Source organism: Toxotes jaculatrix, chromosome 18 (genome assembly GCF_017976425.1).
Source record: "Toxotes jaculatrix isolate fToxJac2 chromosome 18, fToxJac2.pri, whole genome shotgun sequence".
NCBI classification, from domain to species: domain Eukaryota; kingdom Metazoa; phylum Chordata; class Actinopteri; family Toxotidae; genus Toxotes; species Toxotes jaculatrix.
Window position 1 is genome coordinate 19,937,219 of NC_054411.1, and position 24,828 is coordinate 19,962,046.

At 40.6% G+C, this 24,828-nt stretch overlaps 1 protein-coding gene across 3 annotated transcripts; it reads right to left on the reverse strand.

Annotated features, from left to right (window-relative positions):
• Positions 1-392: 392 nt before the first annotated feature.
• copz2 (COPI coat complex subunit zeta 2) lies at positions 393-23,481 on the reverse strand. Of its 3 annotated transcripts, none has more exons than XR_005896355.1 (10): positions 23,348-23,481; positions 13,772-13,840; positions 12,423-12,507; positions 11,405-11,496; positions 9,866-9,921; positions 7,579-7,656; positions 7,232-7,283; positions 6,899-7,003; positions 6,260-6,298; positions 393-1,606 (listed from the first exon to the last, which is right to left on the reverse strand). XR_005896355.1 is itself a non-coding variant. In XM_041062901.1 (10 exons), the coding sequence occupies exons 1-10, from the start codon at positions 23,363-23,365 to the stop codon at positions 1,559-1,561; spliced, it is 570 nt and encodes a 189-aa protein (XP_040918835.1). In that variant the 5' UTR covers positions 23,366-23,481; the 3' UTR covers positions 393-1,558. The 3 variants fall into 3 exon arrangements, 2 of the variants coding, with proteins under 2 accessions (XP_040918835.1, XP_040918836.1); XM_041062901.1 differs by lacking the exon at positions 6,899-7,003 and adding an exon at positions 3,897-3,929; XM_041062902.1 differs by lacking the exon at positions 6,899-7,003.
• Between the last annotated feature and the right edge of the window lie 1,347 nt (positions 23,482-24,828).

The following is a 24,828-nucleotide window of genomic DNA, read 5'->3' on the forward strand; positions in this document are numbered from 1 at the left end:
GTGGTCAGGTGTCTTTTATACAAATAATGAGTTCAAACAGGTGCCATTAATACAGGTAACAAGTGGAGGACAGAAGAGCTTCTTAAAGAAGAAGTTACAGGTTTGTGAGAGGCAGAAATCTTGCTTGTTTGTAGGTGACCAAATACTTATTTTATGCAGGAATTTATAAATAAATTCTTTAAAAATCCTATAATGTGATTTCCTGGATTTTTTTCCACATTCTGTCTCTCACAGTTGAAGTGGACCTATGATGAAAATTACAGACCTCTGTCATCATTTTAAGCGTGAGAACTTACACAATCGGTGGCTGACCAAATACTTTTTTGCCCCACTGTATCTATCTGAAAGTGTAGGACAGAAGTTTGACAAAAAGATGACAAAGACTGTATGAAACAAGGACAAATATACACTTTTATTATCAGCCTCACAAATGGTGGACAAAGTGACAGATTGTTTACAATACAATCCAATGTAAACAAAATAATTAGTTTGTCTTTGGCCTTTTTCTTTTCTTTCAACTAAAATATTTAATATCTTATTAACACCTTTAGCTCACAACATACCAATAAAATAGACATTATTCTTTATTATTCTGGCAACAAAATCCTGCATACTTTAATATTCTTTAAGGTCCCTTTGATTATAAATTCAATTAAATGTATAGATGTTAATTTACCTTCATGGTTTTAAGGGAGTTTTAATAAAAGTCCTAACAGTGCAACAGTAACATACTGCCTCTTACTGCTAATATTCATTTAGTGTCATAAAGTATCATTACATTCATTTACAGTCTTTAAATAAGCTGTACAAAACACATTAATGTCGTTTGAGGAGCCCACTCACAGTCAGAACAACACACTTTGTTAAACTGAGCAGTTCAGCGCACAAATGATACCAGAGTGTGTTGATTCTTATTTTCCACAATATCCTTATTGATTTTAGTGTTTAGATTGTAACAATTTACAAGTTACAGCCTTGTGTTTTTTTTTTTTTTTTTTGGAAATGTTGGTAACAAGAAGTTATTTGTAACAATGCGTAACCTTTTAGGTAAAAACCATATATAACATTTTGTACATTACCAACATGAAAAACTGCTTAAATAAATCCTACAATCATATTCTGTTTTCAGTGAATACGACTGGAAGATCCTGCTCCTCCAAATTAGAAGTAATAAATCACTGATCAGTACTGAGGCTTGCAGTATTTTCACTGGTTAGCGTAGTATTTGGTAACTGCTCAGTTTTACAGTGAATCTCAGACGGACTCTTCAGTCTTCATTATTCATGTCTGACACACTTTGATGTCATTCGGCCTGTTAAATGTAAATGAGTAACTTCAATCTCAAACCAACTGTTTGCATTACCTGTCACACACAATGTAACAAAATGCCCTTGCTCAGAGAAACAAAACCCTATTGGTTAATCGCTATATAAAGCAGCCTAGAATCCAACAGGCTTGTAATGACCTTCCCTTTAGTCTGTTACTAAAAAAAATAACTTTGGGATTAGAAATATTCTCTAGAAGCTTCCTGGAGAATCCTAAATTTGTCTGGTCCTTGTCATTTCAGTATGGACCATTTGATCTGCTCCTTGGCCGACTGCAGAACCTGGAAACACAAAGAAAGAACAAAAATATGAATGTGTATGTCATATGATTTAGCACGGGAGTAAAATACAAAACATTTAAAAATACATAAACCTCCACTGAATTAAATATAATACTGTAAAATAAAAGCATTTCCTGAAGAAAATGTGATTGTTCTGTGTGTTGATGCTGATTGTCAAGATCTTGCAGTGGGACTGAATGGAGCTAAAACACTTTAGGCTTTGATACATTGTGGAATATAGTGTATAAACTGTACATGTAAATGTCTGAATAATGAGATTATTCACAGGTGACTAATGCTGAGTATTTTGAAATTAGAATAGTTTATACTGTATACAGGTGCTGTATGATAATAATATGCAATACAATGGGACAGAATGAGCCTCTGCAGGCTTCAATGCAATATATAATCTATAATAACTCTCTATAAATCTATAAATGTACTTGTTTGTAGAGAAGAAGGGCTGAGCTGTGTAGTATTGCAGTGCTACTGTTCGACCACTAGAGGTCAGAAAACTACGCAGCCACAGTTTTAATGCCACCATGTTGGAGGAAATGATGTGAAACATTTACCACCTGTTGTTCCATTATAAACAAACAACATGTTTGTAATGTGAAATTTGATTACACAATAAATAAAATTACACAATGTATCAAATACCTTTAAACACAGACCTACATGTGCTGTAATTAATTACTATTAAAGTGCCACCACAGAGTACTTTTTACAATATTATCACTGCAATACTTGAATCAATTCACTTTCCTAAAGTATAGTGTTTTAAGGGTGAATTCACTGTCAGCAGAACACTGTTGTGTTAACATGTAGTATTTGTGTGACAGGTTGACAAGAACTGATGATTACAGTAAATACGGGCCATAGTGTTCAGTGATATCTGTATGTGTGTGGACCAACACCATTCTCACATCTAATTAATTAATTATATTTCCCGCACAGTTTTAGGGAAAAAGACATTTTGTTTTTCTAAGAGTGCATTTTAAACTTTGAATAGCTAAACTGTCTTGAATTCTCCACAGGTCTCAATAAAATTTTATCTAAATTTTGGGTGGGGGACCATTATTTTAATCTATCACAGAGATCAGAAGTGATCATATCTCTGCTCCTGTCAGTCTTTGCATGACCAACATTAGGTTTCCTCTGTTAGTACAGTCCTCAGTCCCTCAGCTTAAACCCTGACTTCATTTCAGCAGTGAGGTTGTTGTTCTTTCCTCATTCTGACAGCAGGGGGCACTTGGAGCTCAGATAACATTCACTGCAGGATGGAACTGGTAACTAAGCAGGTTAACTTGTACTTTCAGTGTTTTCAGTCCATTGTGCGTTATAGTTCCACTCCACAACAATTCAGACTGAAACACTGCACTTTTTTTTTATGGCACATTTCAAATGCTTTAAAGTTACATTTCAAATTTAGCTTAAATACAAACATACAAAACATATGATGAGCTTATGAAATATGATGTTGTTAAAATGAGCATAGACTACATTAGTAAGATGCTGTCAAATTGGTTCAATATTATAATATATTCCAATAATATTTCCAATCTAATATAAATGTATAACACTCACAAAGGTCATTTTTCTGAATTATCAGTAGTACATTAGGTACATTTTACTAATAGTTTTTACTAAAGTGTTATTTTCAGTTCAAGATTTGCACAGGACACAATTCACCCTCAACATTAAAACCAGTGACATGAATGGCTGCAGCCTGGCTCTACATAGTATGTACTGATACATATCTGTGGCTATTTTTAGAAAGGTATAAGGTAAATCCCCCCGCATAGAGGTGAGTATACAGCAGAAACTTGCATATACACACATCTACACCTCTAAGACTGTAGCATTATCACATATAATATGATACAACATGATGTGATAAACTTCATTATCCTTGTGTGTACACATTATATGTCATGTTGTAGCGTATTCTATAGCAGAGCTTGTCAACCTGTCACAACCTTCTCTCAAACTTGAGGTCCTGATTTTCAAAATGGAAAAATTCAAGCCACATGGCAACTGTAAATACATTATACCCTGTACAGTCTATAGAAAAAGTGTGACCCTTATATCTGCTGCGAATAAATGACCATTGATTTTTAGTTTTGTGTCTCGTCACATGTACACCCACATACAGATATGGAAAAATCTGTCATAACCTTCAAAAACTTGCAGTAATGGTGCAGCGCTGACTATAATTGTATGCTTGTGCTACAGTGTATTTAGCTTTCTAATACAGTGCAGGGCTGGTGTGAAGTTAGTAGGGACTTACATTAGAAGTCAGGGCCAGTTTCTCTGTTATATGCTGTGAGGGTTAAAGCAACAGATAAAGAGAAGCTTAAAGCATAAGTACACACACACATGCACAGAAACATGTCCATGCACATGTTCAATCCTGCACACAAGCAGCAGGACTTCACAGCAGCTAAAGACTGAAGGAAGGATTTCAGAAAAAGACATCCAGTTAAAGAAACGACTGCAATCAGATGGAACAATATTCACATAAAGAAAACTGTTATGGCAGAAGAAGCAGTTCCAGTACATAGAGAGTGAATGAGCTTTAGAGGCTGCTAATCCAGCTATGTGTTTATTAACCCATTAATCCATCCATTCACAGCTGAACCTATTAGTGCTTTGGAAATGAAGGCAGGCTAGCTGCTAGCTTCACATGCATGGTTAGCTGAAGCGTTAGCATGCAGCCTGGTGAGTTTGCAGATAGATTTTAAACTGGTACTCATTATTCTGTCAGCTTTCTACCATAACGTCAGTGTGTCGTGTTTCTGTGACTTATTAGGATGTGTGCACAATGTATTAGAAGGTGATCTGAAGAAATGGCTCAAAGTTACCTGTCTTGGTGCTTACAAGACAAGCAGTAATAATGATGAGCTGGATAAAAAGTATTCAGCTCCACAGTTAGCTAATTATTGACTCATGCAGCTGATTTCCAAATCTGTAAATTTGCAAATTAGTGATGGTAATGGTCTCCTGGGTAAACGTTAGTAACTACCGTACAGTCAGCTTCTATGGCTTCTCTGTGAATGCTTCCCTTTCTGTGGAATTCCTTACCAGAGGCTTTCTAATTTATTGTCAACTTTTTACGACAGATTTGTTCGGACAGGTTTCTTCATGCTCGCAGTTTTCAGCCTCTCTTGATTTAAAAATGTGCTGTATGAACAATGTTATCAATGTAGTTAAATGTGCCAAAGGTTGGGTGAGCATTTCTATGGAAGCCCAGCATTCAGGTTATATTATGTTTTAATGAATCACTAGGTCCCACAGTGGGTATCAGACTGTGTCATCTTTAATCTGCTGGGCCCAGTGACAGGCAACACCATTCTCCAGCCCTGATCTTACGTACCTGTAAACCGACCTAATGAACCTTTAAGCTGCTTTTAACTCTTACTCTCACTCGAGCAAAGAGCAGACACTCTGCAGCTTCACCCAGCCTTATATCTCCATTGTGACTGCCTAAGTAACTGCTGTGGCCCCAATGGTTTCATAGGCAGTTTGCCATGGCCTGCTAGTTACTAGTTATATTAGAAAATATTACCAGTCTCTGACCTAGTGTGCCTTATTATAATATAACATTTCATCCAACTAATATAAGAATATAATTTTAAATTATCAGCAAATCACACTGGCAGAAATCAGTGTAATGGCAAACTGTTTGGAACTGATTTACTGAACCTGACGCAGACAGTGATGGTATGAAAAAGAGCCTTGGTTTGATTGGATCATAAAACCCTGATGTTTACAATATTAAAGGCGGACAGGAAGTCATTCAGGCAAACTGCCATCACTCTGTACATTAATTCTCCCCTGTGTTGGGAGAGAGGACTCATCTGACACAATGTTTTTTCATTGTTAACAGGACAGACTGCTCACCTGGACCTTCACACTCTGTATCACATCTGTTATATACCAGATCTGATCTTTCAAGGTTTGTGCAGCTGTGTTTATATCCACCTGATTTGCACTAATGTACAGCGTTTTATTACATTTATTTCAAATGTATTAAAAATCTGAAACTGAAATCACTCATTTATGAAAGTACTCAGACCCTTTGCTGTGGCCCTTTGAATTGTGGCCAGTAGATTAGATAGAGTAGATGCAACCTGAGATTGGGGTGATGTCTCTGACTGTCCTCGAGTGGCCCAGCCAAAGCTCAGACTTATACCCCATAGAACATCTGTGGAGAGACCTGAAGATGGCAGGTGCCTCTCATTCAGTCTGAGGGAGCTTGACAGGATCTGCCAGGAAGACTAGGACAAACTGCCCAAATCCAGGTGTGCAATACTTGTAGAGACTCACCATAGGAGACTTGAAGCTGCCAAAGGAGGTTCTATAAAGGATTAAATTAAGGGTCTGAATACTTTTGCAAATTAGAGATTTCGGTTTTTGATTTTTAGTAAAATTGCAAAAAATTCTAAAAGCATGTTTTTACCTTGTCATTTTGGATTATTGAGTGTAGACTGATGAGCAAAAATGCTTTTATAATTTTATCCATTTAAAATTAAATCTACAAAACAGTTAAGTGCAGATAAAGTGAAGGGGTCTGAATCCTCTCTGAAGCCTCTGTGTGTGCATGTGTGTGCCACACTATAAGTGTCATTAACGTGTGTGTAGATGTGTTACCTGCGCCACGCTTTGTTCAGATAATGGGTTCTCATCCGCCTGTAAAAACACAGTAACATTAATGGGTCTAGAAGAGAAAAATGTAAAGGCCATGCAATACACACACACACACACACACACACACACACACAGCAGCGTAAACTCCATTAGATCTGCACAAACACCATTACATACTGTGAATCAGTGATATTAAAAGCATGTTGGTTAACAGCTCAGTCAATGAAAACTCATATTAGAATATTAAACCATGCTAGTAGCGTGGTTCTAGGGTCGGCAATGCTGCTCTATCTGTCGGTCTACAAGCTCAAATATCTCAACAACTATTAAACATATTTCCATGAAATTTTCATTCATTGTCCCCAGAGGATAAAAAGCCAAATGACTTTGCTGTTCCCTTGACTTTCCCTCTAGCACCACCAGCTGGTAAAAGTTTTAAACCACTGCTGCCAGCCTCATTTGTTACACCCCTGTGTTAGTCATCATGCTCTCTCACCATGCATTTACCTCATCTGTCTCGCCCATCCCACCTTGGTCCCTCCACTGTCTTCATCACACCCGCATTCATTCATTCTCTCACTCCACTTCACTGTGTTCCTCATTGACTCTCTCTCTCTCTCTCTCTCTCTCTCTCTCTCTCACCCTCTGTCTTTCTGTCTACAGCAGCTGGCTCTTGTCTGTCTGTCCCTCTAGGTTACCAGTGATGTAATCAAACAGGACGAAGCCATAGGCTGGCTCAGACATTAGCTGACACCAATCGGAAGAGGAGACACAGGGAGGAGAGAGAGAGAGAAAGGTAAAGCAGGTAAGAGGAGGCAAGAAGCCAGTCAGAAAAGTCTTAATGTCATTTTGAACAGCTGCTCTGATGATTTAGAATATAACAATTGTTTTCTTGTTTTTTTTTTTTTTTAATTGGATTTTGCAGCGGTTCAGATAAATAAATACATCAATCTGACGAAATGACAGTCATCTTACCCTGTAGCTGACCTTCTGTAGGACCTGCTGGGGGTCACTCTCCAGAATCACCCTGGTAACAGGATTAAGCAACCAATCAGACCCAGAATGCAGCACAAACAGTACCAGGGTTATTTTCTGATATTTTATCAACTAAACAATTCATCAGAAAATGATCCACACATTAATCGATGCTGAAAATCATTCCAAGCTGCAGCCTAAGCTTGTACACACGTGAACACACAGTAAATTGTCACAAAGCTTTTATAAAGTGCATGTTTGGCAGTTCATATTATAAATTCTAAATTTTAAAAAGCACATATTGTTCTATTCTTCTGACTTTGCTGTAAACATTATTTTTCTTTTACCCTCCATCAATGATTTCATCCACAACCAGGAACACTCCTTCCATGTTATCCAGTAAACACCTCCGCTCCACATTTTTCCTGGAGGAAAAAAAAAAAAAAACACAACAATCAGCCACATCCAATCCAAATAATGCTCTGGATCCCCTGCAATATCATTACATTTCAGGGCTAGTTCATTATTCTCCCAAAATTTCAATTTCACATCAGTTTTATGTTTTCTTAAAGGAACAGTTTGACATTTTGGGCAACTGGGCGCATAGTTTGCACTGTGGGGGGAAAAAAAGAGCGCTGGTATCAGATAGTATATGTTTGAACTTTGGACAGAGCCACGGCAGCTGTTTCCCTCTGCTTCCAGTCTTTATGCTAAGCTAGGTTAGCCTCCTGGTTCCACTGCCATACTTACACACAAATACAGTGGAGAGAGTGGCAATGATCATCTCATCAGAGTGAGATGCCAAAATTGTTTCTTTAACACTGCAGTCCATCCATCATGTCCTCCATGGACTATATTGAAATAAACCTTTCATTTCAAATTTAGCAGGTCTAATTTGCAGGAAATAACATGATGTGCTTCCTAATCTCAGTTACACTCAGCTGGCAGTTTATTAGCTTCACCTAACCGGACCTAATGCTTCCTAATGCTGCACTGAATCCTCCTTCATGGAGGTTATAGTGTTCAGCTTTTGTTGAAACTGTTTTATAGAAATGTCGATTTGACTTTGTGATCATTTTGGAGGATTTACTCTGCAGTGCTGTTGAACTGTATGACATTAACTAAAGAAATGTCTTTGTTTTTTTTTTTTATCCTACCCTCAGTGTAGTTTTAATTACTCAGCAGCAAAAGTAATGTTGCTTGTTACTTTACTTTTGTTACTCAGCTCTCAGCTCCGTCAAAGGTGCCTTTTAACAGCTCCACATCCTCCACACCCACATGTCTTCTTTGGTATTCAACACATGTAGAAATAGAAAACAAGACACTGCAGTTTAATGAGCAGACAGCCGTACAATGCGAAGGGATTTACTGACCATCCTGCAGTGAGCTCAGCCTCAGTGACTGCACACGGCTCTCCAGGAGTCCTGATCTCTGAAGTGCAGTTACACATCCTCCAACTCTGAAAAAGCTGTGACTGAATGCACATGTATCCGAGGCGAACATTTGCCAAGAACGCGCAAAATTGAAATAAGACGACAACAAAGTTATCTGAAGTTGCCTGTTTTGATCGAGGCCCACCTCACACCTCAACCATGTCCCTGCCCACTGAACACAGAGAAACCAGACTAAGATCAGCCCCCTTCAAACTCCCAGTAAGACTTTGAACAAGCCGACCCCCAGATATCAAAGTAAGGGAGTGTTACTGGGATTAACTGTAAGTGTAATTACAGTTTCAAATGACTTTTTAATGAGAAAAGTTACCACATTATTGTAAAGTGTTAAGTAAAGCGTTACTGCCCAGCAATGTTCCCAAAATGTCAAAATAGTTCCTTTAACACTGCAGTCCATCCATCATGTCCTCCATGGACTATATTTAAATAAACATTTCATTTTTTAGCAGGTCTAATTTGCAGGAAATAACATGATGTGTTTCCTAAGAATTTCTGATCTATACACCATGTGGTTCCCCGTGGTTAAATATTACTGAAGAACATTTACTGTTTCTATTGAGAACATTTACTATGCAAGTGTAAAATAAAATCAGGAGACCACTCAGCAGCATCACTGGTTTTATACTGTATCTCTAACATCTGGACATTTACATGCTGCACCAGGCAACTTAGAACAGTCTGTAATCGTTCATACGGTATAATAATATAATCTCTCAATGTCTCCGTCGCTCACACTCTGCATTAGTCCTGCATTGGTTGCCGCAGCAACCACATCAGCCGGCTGTTTGGCTGTTAATGTTGAAGTCAACAGTGAGGGATCCTGGAGTTGAATTCTACATCAGATTCAGTACGGAGACTCATTATCTCTCTGAGAGGCTCTGGTAGAAGAGTGTTAGTGTGGAGGAGTGTGTGGATTACCATTAGCACTGATGGTGCTGAGGCTACACACAGAACAAAAGCTCTAATATCACAATGCTGCACGTGCACAGAGAAGCACTGCTTCATTTATGTTTCTGTTTCAGTATTTTTTTACTTAGATTGAGGAAAGCAGCACTGTGAATGTCTGCGTTGGGTTTGTCCTTTTTTGTCCTCTATAAGATGCAAAATATCATTAATGTAGAATTTAATTCATTCATGCTTTCACTCATGGAACTTTTTTTTAAGGTCTGGTGAGTGAACGTACCTGAGGATCTGACTGAGGGAGTCAAACAGGCAGTTCAGTACTGACATCAGCATCAGCTAGAGAGAGAGAGAGAAAAAAAAAGGAGAAACAAGATAAACAATAAGGGAGAAACAAGCGGAGGATTCTGAGATGTTAACGTTTGATTTTAAAGTTGCATTAATTGGTTTTTATGGCCACAGAATTCAACAAAGTAAAAGAAAGTAGGTTGCTATCACAGCGTTTGCAGACAGAGCAACATTAGCTTTTATCTGGACTCATCTTTCTTCATTTAGTTATTATTTGGCCATGTGGGGGTCAGCAGAGCAAACGGAAAATACAACACTGACACGCTGTTTTCTTTGTAAAAGCTGTTACGTGCTAGCAAACACTTTGGCTGTGTGCACATCCTGCAGACACAGACCAACATTAGCATTCATATGAGGTCATGTTTGCATCCACCTGGTTAATGTCGGTCAAATATTCACTCTCCTTTTCCGCCGGCTCCTGTGAAAAATATCTGGCTCTTTAGCTGTTGAATGCTCCACCGTGTTCACCAGCTTGTTGCTTCGACTTAGCAGGTGAAGATACTAAGCAGTGTTTTTGCATGAAGTCTAGAAAAGCCACCACTACCAATTTTCTCTTTTAGTTACACAGCTTCAGTGTCGGGCAACTTAAAGTCACATTTCCTCCCTAATCTCATGTGGAGAGAATTCCATTTTTTTCAGGATCACAGAGGTCTGGAGAAAATCTCTCAGAAGAATCCTCGGAAAATGGCACCTTCAAAATCCCCAGGCTGTCTTTTGATTGCCTGTGAGTCTATAAATGTCACCTGAACTTTTCTCACCAACTTTTAAGCTTGAATATCTCCAGACCTCACAGAGTAAAACTGTCCCTGAACACTCCCTTAATTATTCCCTGACATACGCCTGACAAGACATTGAAATCAGGATGTTTGGTATGGTAGCAACAGGATTCTGTCATTTATCAGTTATTTTAATATGTTGAAACTTTAAACCCTTAAACCCTTTACACCCAAAACACCTTGACTCCATAAGCACTTAGATAACAAATATGTACATGTCCATTTATTATTAATTTAGTGTTATTAAGGTTGGGATTTTAGTTTAAAGGATCTGAAATATTTTCAGTTGTAAAGTTATTATATTCTATGTATAATGCTGTATAATTTCTTAGACAGTACAGTATTCTCCTGTTCCAGTAATGTTTCCTCAAAACCATAGAGCCCACATCTCAGAATAATTCCTGAGCCTTTTTTTTTTTTTTTTTAATTGAAGTATATTTGGAAAAAAGGATTTTAATTAAAATATTTACATCTTCAGTAGAATAACAGCAGCTTTACTGTTGCCTCCACCTTGCTAAAGCTTTATTTAGCAAATCTCTGGCAGCTGTAGAGAGCACTATTCTGGAGTTGAAGATGACATACAACCTCCCTGCACGACGTGACAGTGTTTCTCAGATCATTTTAATATTCATTTTATTATTTTCCGAGAACAAAAACACATGCAATTGTTGTGTCAGAGAAAGCTAAATTCACCGTACCTCGTTCTCCTGAGCACTCCCCACCACGTAGAAGAAGAGATCGATGCTGCTCTTATAGACGATTGTCATCCCCTCCAGGAAAGCTATCTCATCTAGAGGGAGAAGGAAAGACAGATGGGTGAGGGTTGAAGGTGAGACAGACAGACTTCTCTTTTGTGGAGGAAGAAGATATAAGAGAGAACAGGGCATATTAGAATGATGAGGGAGAGAGGGAAGACGAGGAGGTGAGATAGAAAGAGGGATTTAAGAAATGCTTTAAGATACAGAAGAGCAGGACAAAGGGAGGATGAGGTGGGAGGGAAGGAGAGGGGATAGTGTAGTGTAGAAGAAAGGGAAGAATAATATAATACACTGTAAACATATAATGAATCTTGATGTTGTTTTCCTGATCTTTATTGTGTACTTGGATAAACTGTATTTTGATGCTTTGACAACACTGTCGTTGAAACTCTCGTGCCAATAAAGCACCTCTGAACTTGAGAAGAAGGAAGAGAAAAGGAGGAATGAAGGAGGGGTTTTGGGACAAAAGGAGGAATATACTGGGTGGATGACAAAGAGGCCAGGGCCAGGGACTCAGGTATCAGCTGTGTGAAACTTCGAATCCCACATCCTCTGAAAATGAAACTGACCCCGGCAGCACCACAAAAAGCATCAGAAAGTGTTAGGTTTCTCTGAAAAGTCAAATGAATGCGCTTTTAGTTTAAACGTTTTATAAAGACAGCTTATCAAGTTATAATAGAAAATCCAAAAGTCACTATTTCTATAGATATTTAAGGGTCACACCAACACCCTCACCATGAATAGGACATGACCGGCTGTGGTTTGGCTCTTTGGTGGAAAACAGGCTCATGTGAAAGCTGCCTTAGGCTAGTATCAAGTACATGTATTGGGCTTCTAGATAGCTGAATGGGTAACAGATGACACTGGAGACGTGTGTGAGCCCAAGTGTTAAGTACAATACACAGAGGAGGTGGTATCAGACAGGCACGGGAACAGAAACACACAGAGTAGAGCTTACTGTCTGCTTTGTGTGTCTTGTTGAAAACGTTCCTCTCAAAGTTCTTCTGCTCCTTCATGGAGGGGTAAAGCTCCGGGTCATAGTACTGAAAACCCAAACATACATCACACAGTGAATTCACTTTGGCACTAACACTGTTCATTTCGAGGGTTTCATTCCATTTAGGGCTGTTCTTACGAATGTAAGAACAAACATCACTGTAAGAAGGTGTGTATGAGTATCCTCTAAATGTAGTAGGGCACCATACCGGTGGTTTTCCGGGTTTTAGCCCATTAAAGTTATATAATATTTATGGTTTGCATCTTCTCAGCTGCAGCTGTTCAATATATTTACATTCAGTAATGACCTCTCTGTTGTACATGGTAGATTTTATTGTTAGTTGCAGAGTCTGCCATTCCCACACTTGATTCAAACTGCCGTCACATGCATGAGGGATTAACAGGAAATGACCCAGCGTGTAATCCAGTGTTACTGTAACAGTGATGCCCACTGATTTCAGCATCACTGTTTACTGTTCACTCAGCCATATCAGAGCTGTGAACTCCATCGAGTTTACACATTAAAGCTTGCTGTTGCCTGCTCCTCATCTCTGTTTCAGGGTAGAGGACTGAGATTAAATTAGCCAAAAGTCATAATTAGCACAATACAATCAAACATCACTGGTCGTGTTGCACTGTGGGTACATGTACGGTTTTAACAAGGAAGAAAAATGTGTTAAAATGTATAAAATGATGATATCTCTGGTTCTGCTGCACTGCGTTTGATCCTTTTTTTAAAGGAGTACTCTTTTAGGTTACTGATAATGCTAACCCAACATTTCATACTGCTGCTGCTTCAAATTAAAAGTATTCAACTGAAACACAGTACGGCTTTTATTGTGAAGCAGTCACAGGAAACTCATATTTTGTTACCTTTGTTACACTGTGAAGGATTACATAACTCAAACAAGTTTCAAGTCAGTGCACGTTAATTTTCACAATGAAATGAAACATGTGTTTTGGATGCGAATAAGGGATAACACCTGTCAATTTGTACATTTCACGACTATCATGGATGATGCTGGAGCTAAGAACCACCAGACTCAAAGCAGGAGGAGGTTTGCCTCTGTGGAATAAAAAAATACCATATGTAATCAATCTAAGATGCAGTTAACGCTGGCACATTAATTTAGAAAGGCAAAGAAACACCTATATCATAGCTGTCTAGTGTCTGGTTACTAAAACTTAATCCACACCTTCCAACCAATCAGAATCCAGATTCTTCAGTGGCCACATTATATGATGTAGGTAATTTGCAGTTAATGGGTTAAAGCATGTATGATGATCACTGGTGTGGTTGTTTAGCCTTACCTTTGACAGAAGTCTGTTGCCATCATTGTCGAGAATGAAAACAGCTTTCACTGTGTAGAGGGAAGGTTCCTGCAACAACAAACACAAAGAACATTTTAAATATTTCAGCTTTGCTGAGTCACCTCAGGGAGACATCTAGGACATAATGCATCAGCTACAGTCAGCCATTCCTCCCACACCTGGCCAGTGTTTTATCAATGCATCCACTCTGGGTCACACATTAAAACACACAAGCTGCCCAGTGCAACCAGTTTGAACACTTGACACCAGGCTGCATTCACAGTTTCTTCCATATGGGCATGCTTTAGTGGTGGGTTTTCATTCAGGTTTGATTCACACTTTTCCAGATGCGGAAGACGTGACCGAAGATATTTTCCATTCTCCTGCACACACTTCACTTATCCATCTGTCCTTCTGTCCTTGTGAAGAGTTTTCAGACCCGGGACAAAGTTCTGTTATGCACTGACTAGCATAGATTCACAGTCAGAGTGTATCACAGAACTTAGACCAGGAACCTACAACACGCAGTGTCCAATAATACCACTGCTGCTACTTTTTGTGATACAGACATAATTACTGTTATACATGGTGAACATCATGTATCTAGACATCCAATCCATTCCATTGTCTGCCATTATCCAGGGTCGGGTCAAGGTCAAAGTACTTCTTTTATGATCACTACAACAACAACATATCACAAGCAATAAATACTCTTTCCCTAATCATGGGAACTAAAAATTTGAAGAGTATACTTGTATAATTAACTTACAGAGCTTGTTGGTTGGCATTCCAGCTGTGCCCGAGTCCTACATACACTAACTACTAGTTACTAACTAATTTGAAATTTGACCGCGACAGCTGGGTTGACTGTACATTGGTTTGACCTTGGGGTGTTTTTGACCACTAGTAGCGCTGTGGAGCAGTGTTTTTACACGTGAGTCCCGATCTTGTGTGTATTATGGACGCACATGCATACCTGGGAGCAAATAATTTGAGCGATGTAATACGCATTCCTGCCTCGGGTTTCATGTTTTTCCATTGATCCACAGTTAATAGTGAAGTGAAGAAGAGGACCGCAAGCTAGCCAAATGTAAACGATGAACTTCAAATATTTACAAAATTAGCTATGCAAAAGTTTGATGAAGAAAGAAATCCAATTACTCAAGTTCGTCAGGCCTCGGGGAAAGGCTACACACTGAATGCACATGTAGCATTTGTTTGCTTACAAGAAAAGTCCACAAAGCACCTTTAAGGTTACACTGTTTATACTTGTCCTTGTTAGAGGCAGGGCCTGCATACTATAACTTTTATACTATAACATTTTATGTTATTAAACAGCAGTTCAAGTGTCCGGTCAGATATTTTCCTCTTCATTCTAAATTTTGTGTAAAGTAGAATGCTAAGATGACTTTTCTGAGATGATTCAATCAGCCATGTTGCAGTTCCCCCGGCAATTAGAAGGTCTTAATATTTAGTAACAACCCCTCTGTGAGGGGTTAGTTCGTGAGATGCAACCTGTTTAAATGTAATGACTCTTAAATTCCAACTTCATACACACGTACTGTGAACTAAAAACACTAAGACTGAATATTCAAACAGCTGGTGCAGCCAGCTGCTGATCTCTGATCCTGCCCTGTCCACAGGGAAGACGCTCTTTACATCAGATGATGGATGATGATGAACACATCTAAAAATTACCTACTTGGGATAAGAGGTATGTATCCTATGACAAATGTGAATGTAAAGGCAGAGGCTTATTTAACTCACTGTAAGTCACTCTGGATCAACATGACAGCTAATTGCCTAAAATCTAACAAATCTCTGTTTTGGTTTAAACATAATGACAGATTTTCTCTAATGTGCATGTTTATAAGTAGGTCATGGATTCAGACAAAACCAGAAGACCAATTTAGATGTCTGGAGACTGTTCCCCAAGCTAAAAAAATAACATAAAGAGACTGCAGCCTCTTGCAATTTGGACTTGGCTGTTTTTCTAAACTATTTGCATTTACTTTTTAATTTTTACCACATTGTAAACATGGTATGGAAACAGGGCATTCTAGGCATTCAGCAGATGGCACAATACAGAATTACTGACTGACTGTGAGTTGTTTCAGGTCTGTTTCTCTAACAGTGACCTCTCTAAAGCACATCCCATGATGCAAAAAAAAGACTTTCAGACTAACATTTTTTGCTTCCTTTCGAGCTTTGCTAAACAGAACCACATCACTGACAGTTGTATTTAAAATAGCCTATATAGTAGAGAAAACCTTTACTTTCCATAATTAGCAAGCCTCCTAATCTCTAAAGAACAAATGAAAGTCTAAATTTGGCACATGCTTAGATGCTGCAAGAAATAAAACCAAAGGATTTATGTGAACAGGGAGTATTATCCTACCAGAGCTAATGGAATGAGGGAAACATCTTAAAGGAATAGTTTGACATTTTGGTAAATATGCTCATTAGTGAGCTTAAAGGCACTGGTAGGTGAATTCTGTAACCTTGAGACAGAGCCAGGCTAACAGCTTCCCCCTGTTTCCAGTCTTTATGCTAAGCTAAGCTAACTGGCTGCTGGCTGTAGTCTCACCTCTAGGCATGAAAGTGAATAAGTTTAGTTCCTAAAATGTCACACTAATGATTTCATTTTGGGAACCACTAACTATGCCACACTGTTTCAATGACAAACACGAGGACTGTATTTGATCCATTCTAGGACTCAACAGTTTTCCCTTGTTTGATATGCGTCTTCTTCAGGGATGGATTTCCTGAAGAAATGGCAAATGAATACAACACTTTGTAGCAGCTGACTTTGAAGACGCAACGTCTGAATTTCCCACCAGCACATGAATGCAGCACTATTATAACACAGAACAGAATCCTCACATCTGGATCAACACCAAACCTCTAACAATTCACGAAATGTCGGCAATTTCTGAATTAGCTGCTTTATTCTGCCGCTGGGCTGAACTGAAGCAGATAGTGAGCAGATAAATTCATAGCACATTATACAGGAAACTATGATATGAAGATAAAGTCGGTGATAAAGTCATTGGTGGCCTCATGGTAACCAACTAAAACTCTTATTTTATGTACCATATCACTACAGTAGTTTTATTTTCATTTTATTATTTTTAATTTGTTTCATTTCATTTTTTACTTCTTTCTTTTCTTTTCTTTTCTGTTCTGTTCTTTTCTGTTCTGTTCTCCCTCCAGGTGAGACCGGTCGCTCCTCTCAGCAGCTCACTGAGACCCGCTGGAAGAACAGTTCCTATCTCAGCAAGCATTTTGACATTTATTACAGTTCCTTTTGGAAAATAAAATTTTGTCTCAGAGTTGAAAAAAAATAACTGTGGCTGTCGGTTTCAATGAAGGGAAAGTTGAATATACAGTAAATACATGTTTTAGTGGACAATTTAAAAACAACGTTGCCTCAGTGGACCTGAGTCTAAATTCTCGAGGACGGGAGGACTATTTGCAAGTTGTAACAGCAGCGCTTTTGCGGACATCTGCAGCTCAGCTGAGCTCTAGTAAACAGAAAAAAACAAATGTAACTGACAGTGGGTGTAGTAGCCAGTCGTCTCGAGAGCTGGACAGCGAGCTGCTGAGATGACCGGCCTGTCTGACACACCATGTCGGTCCTTACTTGATTTGGATAGACTGACCACATTATTCAAAATCTAAATGGTTATACTCTGAAAAAATATCAAAACAAAGGGTTAGCTCATGTATACGCAAGTCAAGCCCATCACTCCCCTCAGCGTCTCAGAGTTAATGCTTGTGATTTCTTTCTCATATGCGTTTTCATATTTGGATCAGTTTTGTATTTGGAGTGTGTTTCCCTTAATGTTTCAACTGTCACTCTTGTATGAGCTTTGTCTTCAAGGGCCACTATAGCTGTCACCTGGAGATGATGATTACTTTACTGTCTATCTGAATATGACTACAGTTTCCTGAGGCTGCAGAACATTTGTCTTTAAGACCAAACACCTGTTGTTTATAGTCATAGATTGAGATAAAGTGTTTTTTAAATTTTCCAAGATGGCGGCGCGCACGCACGCAGCGGCTCAGGGCTCTCGGCGTTTGTTTGTTTTGTTCGTGTTTTTGTTCGTGCTTTTGTTGTGGTTACAACCACTTGAAGCGTTAGTTCAGTATGGTAGGGCTGAACTATTGTACATAGGAAGAAACTGCCAATTTTATGCATACCCTGAGCCGGATTTTATACTGCCAGAGATCCAGCGGACCACCACGGCTTTCGCCATCGCCCCCCCTCTGTGGCCTAGGAGACGGAGGAGGCACCGTAAACAAAAGAGGGGCAAGAGGAGCGGCGTGCGTGCTAGGCTACATGCTAAACCCCACCGTCCGGCTCTCCCCAGTCTCTTCCTCGCCAACGTAAGATCACTGGCCAACAAAATGGACGAGATTCGGCTGAGGATCGTCACGCGGAGGATGGACAGCTGTGTGGTCATCATCACTGAAACCTGGCTGGACGGCAGCACACCTAACGCCGCGGTCGAGCTAGCGGGACGCTCTTTGTTCCGAGCAGACAGGACTGCGGACTCGGCCAAATGCAGAGGCGGAGGGCTTGCACTTTACATCCACAACTCCTGGTGTACAGCCGCACACATCATCGGAACGCTCTGCACTCCTGATCTGGAATACCTGGCTGTGAAATGCAGACCATTCAAGACGGTGAGAGAGTTCTGCTCCATTCTGATCATAGCTGTGTATATTCCACCGCGGGCTAACGCTAAGCTAGCGCTAGAAGAGCTCTACTGTCTGATCAGCAGGCAGATGAACTCCAACCCAGAGGCAGCTGTGATTGTGGCTGGAGATTTCAATCATGTGGAACTGAAAGCAGTGCTTCCAAAATTCCAGAAATTTATGCACTTTCCCACCAGAGACAATAATATACTGGATCAGGTTTACTGCAACATCCCAGGAGCATACAAAGCTGCAGCAGCACCTCACCTGGGCATGTCGGATCACATCTCTGTGGAGCTAATCCCAGCATATAAACCTCTGATCTGCAGGACAAGACCAACCACCAAAACAGTTCAGGTATGGACTGAGGAGGCTTCCTCAGCACTACAAGACTGTTTTGAACTCACTGACTGGGGAGTGTTCAAAGATGGCTCGGACCTGGAGACCTATACATCATCCGTCCTGGACTATGTGCAATTCTGCACTGATGCTGTTCTGCCCACAAAGTCCATCAAGGTGTTTCCAAACCAGAAACCTTGGTGGGACAGCACAGTGAGGTCTCTGCTCAAAGCTAGGGATGTAGCCTACAGGTCAGGTGACAGGCTGGCCTACAGAAGGGCCCGGACAGAACTGAGGAAGGGCATCCAGCAGGCCAAACACAGGTACAGACAACGCATTGAGGAGCACTTCTCCAACAACAACCCACGGGAAATGTGGAGAGGCATCAGGACCATAACAGACTACAAGAACAGCAACCAGCAGATCAGCCACGATCCCGCTCTGCCTGACACCTTAAATACGTTCTTTGCACGCTTTGACACTCCTGGCAGCAGAGAGACTGTTCATCTCCCACAGGTAGAGGAGCAGTCCCAGCCTCTCGTCCTGCAGTATCACCAGGTGAGCTCCACCCTGAAGAGGATTAACACCAACAAAGCTGCAGGACCAGATAAGGTGTCAGGTCGGGTCCTGAAGCTGTGTGCACATCAGCTAGCTGGTGTTTTTCTGGACATTTTCAACTTGTCCCTGCAGTTAGCTTCAGTTCCCGCATGCCTTAAGTCCTCCATCATTGTGCCTGTGCCGAAAAAATCTGCCATCACCAGCCTCAACGACTACCGCCCAGTCGCTCTGACACCGGTAATCATGAAGTGCTTTGAGAGGATCGTCTTAAGTCACATCAAAGACACCATCCCTGCTACTCTGGACAGACATCAGTTCGCCTACAGAGAGAACCGATCAACAGAGGATGCGGTCTCTCTAGCACTGCACACAGCCCTCACTCACCTGGAGCACCCCAACACCTACGTCAGGATGTTGTTCGTGGATTTCAGTTCAGCTTTCAACACTGTGATCCCGGACAAGCTGACTCTGAAACTTCACAACCTGGGACTGCCTGGCCTCTTGTGCTACTGGATCAGGGACTTTCTCACCAACAGGCCTCAAGTGGTGAGAATTGGCAACACCACATCATCCACACTGATCCTGAGCACAGGCACACCGCAGGGGTGTGTGCTCAGCCCAGCCCTTTTCACCCTGTTCACACACGACTGTACTGCCATTCATTCCACCAACATAGTCGTAAAGTTTGCAGACGACACCACCGTAGTGGGTCTCATATCGGACAATGATGAGAATCACTACAGAGAGGAGATCCAGCACCTGACTGGATGGTGTGCAGACAACAACCTTGTCCTGAACACCAGCAAGACCAAGGAGGTCATTGTGGACTTTAGGAGATCCAGGAGGATGGAACACACCCCTCTCCTCATTCATGGGGAGGAGGTGGAGCGGGTGGACAACATCAAGTTCCTGGGCATCCACATCACATCTGACCTCACTTGGTCCATGCACACCTCCCACCTGGTGAAGAAGGCTCAACAAAGGCTCTTCTTCCTCAGGAAGCTCAAAAGGTCTGGACTCTCCCCTCAGCTCCTGACAAACTTTTACAGAGCCACAATAGAGAGCATCCTCTGTTTGAGTGCAACAGTGTGGTACGGGAGCTGCACTGCACAAGACAGGAAGGACTTGGCCCGGGTGGTGAAAACAGCACAGGGGATCGTGGGGAGTCGTCTCCCACAACTGGACTCTATATATGACGGCCGGGTTCAAAGGAGGGCCAGTCGTATAGCTGCAGACCCCACCCACCCAGGTCACAAACTGTTTGTACCTCTCCCCTCTGGCAAGAGGTACAGGAACATCAGAACTCACACCAACAGGCTAAGACACAGCTTTTTCCCCAGAGCTGTGAAATCCATCACCCCATCTCCTCACACATCCACCCTCCACCAACCCAATGGCTGATCACTAGACGCCTGCAAAAGACACTCATGCTTCACTGCACTTTAGTCAGAAATAAGCTGTACTCTGACCCATATACCCATATTCATACCAGTCACTTTATATGTTGTTGCACTGTTCATCATATTCTTTATCCCTATTTTATTTTATATTTTATTCTATTTTATACTTATTTAGATAGATTTTAAATAAGCCTTTTTATGTTACTATTTGTGCCAAAGAGCTGCTGTACAAAATTTCATTGTGCCTTGCATAATGACAATAAAGATTCTTGATTCTTGATTCTTGATTCTTGATTCTAAAGTGATGCTAGAGTAGAAAGGTTTTGTGCCTGATGAAGATTTACTTGCTATGATCATAGACCTTTTTTTTTTTTTACTGAACATACTGATCTGCTTTCTGATCTGAATTCAAAAGGCACAGACTTTATCAAGTCTGAAAAAAATAACCCAATGATATCATCAGGGTTACCTTGGCTTGGACTGGGAGACTGCTAATATATAACAGAAAGCATCTAACAAACTGGGGGCTGTGGAATTTAAAGACATGGGCATTTACCAGGCAGATAGGGTCTAACAAAAGATGCTGCTGAGTTGCATTATGGGATGTATGCTCCAGTGTTTTTGAGCTATACCCATATGGACTAAGACTGAGGATCTCTCAGATTCTGCTGCTTTAATCTGAATACTTGACCCATCACCACAGAACTGAGCGCAAAAGTGATCAAAAGGTATCAGTGATTATTCCCCATACTGAGTGAAAATTATACCTGCAGAGAGAGACATAGAGAGGGGGAGGTGAGAGAGAGGGGGTGAGAGGACAAAGACAGAAACAGACAGAGAGAGGGGGTGAGAGAGAGCTGAGAGTAGTAAAGCTGGATAAGGAGTGAGAAAAGAGAGAAAGAATCTGAGAAAGACACATAACCTACACCCAAAAGCTCTGCAAACGCGAAAGAGCAAGCAAGAGATTTGACTATTCAGATTATTTACTTCAGTAAAAGAAGCTATTAAAGCAATTTCCAAAGTAAAACTTACACACTCAAACATTAGTAAATAAAAGTACTGATGTTTTAGGAGCAAAATCTAATTAAAGTATCAAAAGTGAAAATACTCACTATGCTCACTATCCTTTAAAAGTGCTACATTAGTACAGTATGATCATTATAACTACCACTCTAACCACTCTACAACATTTCAGAGGTAAAAATTGTACTTTTTACTCGCCTACAGGTTTTACAGCCATAGTTCAGAGTTACTTTGCAGACTAAAATTTTCATTCAGAACATATGATGATGAGCTTACAATATATGTTGCACTGTTCAATGAATAATCATGCAAAACAGAAACTAAAGAAGTTCAGATCAGCTCCATCTCAACCAGCTATAAGAGCTGCTTGCATGTTAATGCATCAGTACTACCGACACACTAGTATTGGTACTTTTACTTGGATCTGAGTACTTCCATCCACCACTGAATGTGCTGAAGTAAAAAGTGCAGTGTTTCCCACTGAAATGTGGTGAAGTAGAAGAAGCATCAAGTGAAGTCCTCAAAGTAAAGTACATGTAAATGTATTTAAGTGGCCCCACAGTATGTGAGTAAATGTACTCTCCAGTTTCCTTCCAGCACTGAGAAAGTGTGAAAAAGGAAGAATAAGACAGATACATTTGAACAGTCAACTGACACAGAGGATATGAGAAAAGACAGATATTAAAGAGCGAGGGGAGAGAGAGAGAGAGAGAGACTGAATAAATGGTGCGCAAGGCAAATGAGGAAAGAGAGAGAGAGAGAAAGAGAGAGAGAAAACGGTGGACGTGGCACGTACTCTGCTCTTCACGTCAACCGATCTGTGCACATATGCTCAACACAAGCAGACATGTGAACACCCAGACCCGCTTTAAACTACACCACACACTCCCACACTCCTTCTCCCAGAGAGGGAGATCCAGGCAGGATTGTGTGTGTCTCTTCGCTGGTTTCTACAAGGAACTGAGGCTTCGGCATATGTACCGTCCTGTTGAGCTCTGCACCGGACTGTGTGTGTGTGTGTGTGGAGAAGTACATAACAGCTGTGGCTCAACCAGTGTATTGTAATGGAGTTAACTTAACACCCTAACAAGTTGTCGCATTGAAACCGGCGCAGACAATCTGTACTATTTTTACACTCAGAGAATGAGATAGTAAATAAATTAAAAAAAATAAAAGTGTGGCTTTTTAAATCGCGCTGCCTGCTGCATGTGAAACACTGATCAGATCGGGCCTGGGCGTCCACAGTCAAATAACCTGACGGCCCAGAGTCGGGATCACACTCACACCAATGCAATAAAGGATCAATAAAAACCTGTTTCTGGTTTATGATCAATCTGCAGCCAATCAACCCCCCCCCCTCCCTCCCCTCATTCTCTCCGGTATTGCCCACCACCGAAACTGCCGTAATGCAACAAATGTCCCTTACGATGATAAAGAAAACAGTCAAACAAGAATACTACACTAACTGCTGCCATGACGGCCCTTCACCCCGAACCCCCCCCCCAAAAAAGGTGTCGCTTCCCGAGCTCGGTTAAAACGGTGGAGAGGCTCTCACCAGAGACGCGGAGTCCATCGCTGCCGCCGTGCTCGCTCGGTGTGTTGACGTGGACAGCTCTGAGCTGTCACACCGAGATCACTGCTTCTGTTTTTTTTTTTTTCCTTCTACGGAGCCGCGCTCCCGCTCCCACAGCAGCCAACCGGAGAGAACCACAGGATAGAGCCTACAGCCCAGCGCGCTCCCGACAGTCCTCCTACTCCTCCTCCTCCTGCTGCTGCTCGAGCTCTGTGGCCTTTCACAATAAAAGTCACTTCTCCTTCAGAGGCTACAATTTAGGCTACAGTTTGTTTGTTTGTTTATATACAGATGTTAAAGAATAATGCTGTAATTTTCTGTATGTTTTTAATATGTTCAACAAATTTCATAAAAAGACCAATCATTCAAACATGAATAACCTGTGTAGCCAAACCTAGTATATTTTTGTTAGCCAATTATCAAATGGTACTGGTGAGCCACATCACTGCACTGAGTGAAATGTTCCTTTATTAGAATGAACATGGACAATGTATTTATTTTTGATTCGATCCCATATACACCAGCTGTAAAAAAATAAAAAATAAAAAATTATAGTTTATCTGTACAAGCAGCTTATTACCACCCACAGTTCTGTTTCAGTCTTTGATGACCTCTAGTAGCCGTGGTAATTATGACAGGAGCAAAGGAGAAAGTTAGGTTACCTGGTGTACAGAGCAGAAGTCTGCATTAGGAAGAGGCTGAGGAGGATGTACGGGTTGACAAAATAAAGGACATGGCTAATTTCCTGTGTGAAACTAATCAACATTGTTTCTTTTATCCAAATCTGTTCCACACCCTTAATTGTGTGTTTATTATTGTAAGCAACAAATATCCTCTAACTTCAAGGGAGTGCATTTTAACCAAAACCACAATATTTTCCTGAACCTAACCAAGTTTGCCTGTAAATACTAACTTTTATAAATCTGCCTCTGAAATTGTCCCCAACAAATGCACTAATTCCTCCTGTTGGTTTGCTGAAAACTGTAGTGTTCAGCTGTTATGAGAACTGGAGCTTTTTTTTTTTTTAAGAAATAACACTACTGAGGTGTCTTTAAAGATTTACGTCCTCAGAAAGAACTAATGGACTTGGGGCTGACTGCCACAGGCAGGGTAGGGAAGTCAGAGAGTATTGAGCGATGGAGCAGCACATTATTGGTTGCTGTCTTCTCATGGGATTTGTTGTCAGTGAGCCAACTTTATCTTTGAAATAAAAGATATGGGCAATGACGTGCAAAGACTCTCTGAGGAAGAAGGCCATTTCTACAATGTGCAGGGCCTGGGCTTTGTTTAGATTTACACCAGCGCTTGAACTGAAATACAAAAGGTTCCAGTATTCTCAGCAGCCTGCAATGTATGGATGTGCACCATTAGATGGCATGAACTCATTCCTAGTACAAATCACTCATGTGAAGTGATGTGGGCAAATTATCAAAACATTTACCCCCAATACCAGAATCTTTATG

Bases quoted from the DNA above. Each gene is read 5' to 3' on its own strand.
- copz2 (XM_041062901.1), bottom strand. The intron at 12,508-13,771 runs GTAAGGCTAAAC...TTGGGTTTTCAG, and splicing joins GCAACAGACTTCTGTCAAAG to TACTATGACCCGGAGCTTTA. The intron at 1,607-3,896 runs GTAAGTCCCTAC...TTGTGTTTCCAG, and splicing joins AACTGGCCCTGACTTCTAAT to GTTCTGCAGTCGGCCAAGGA.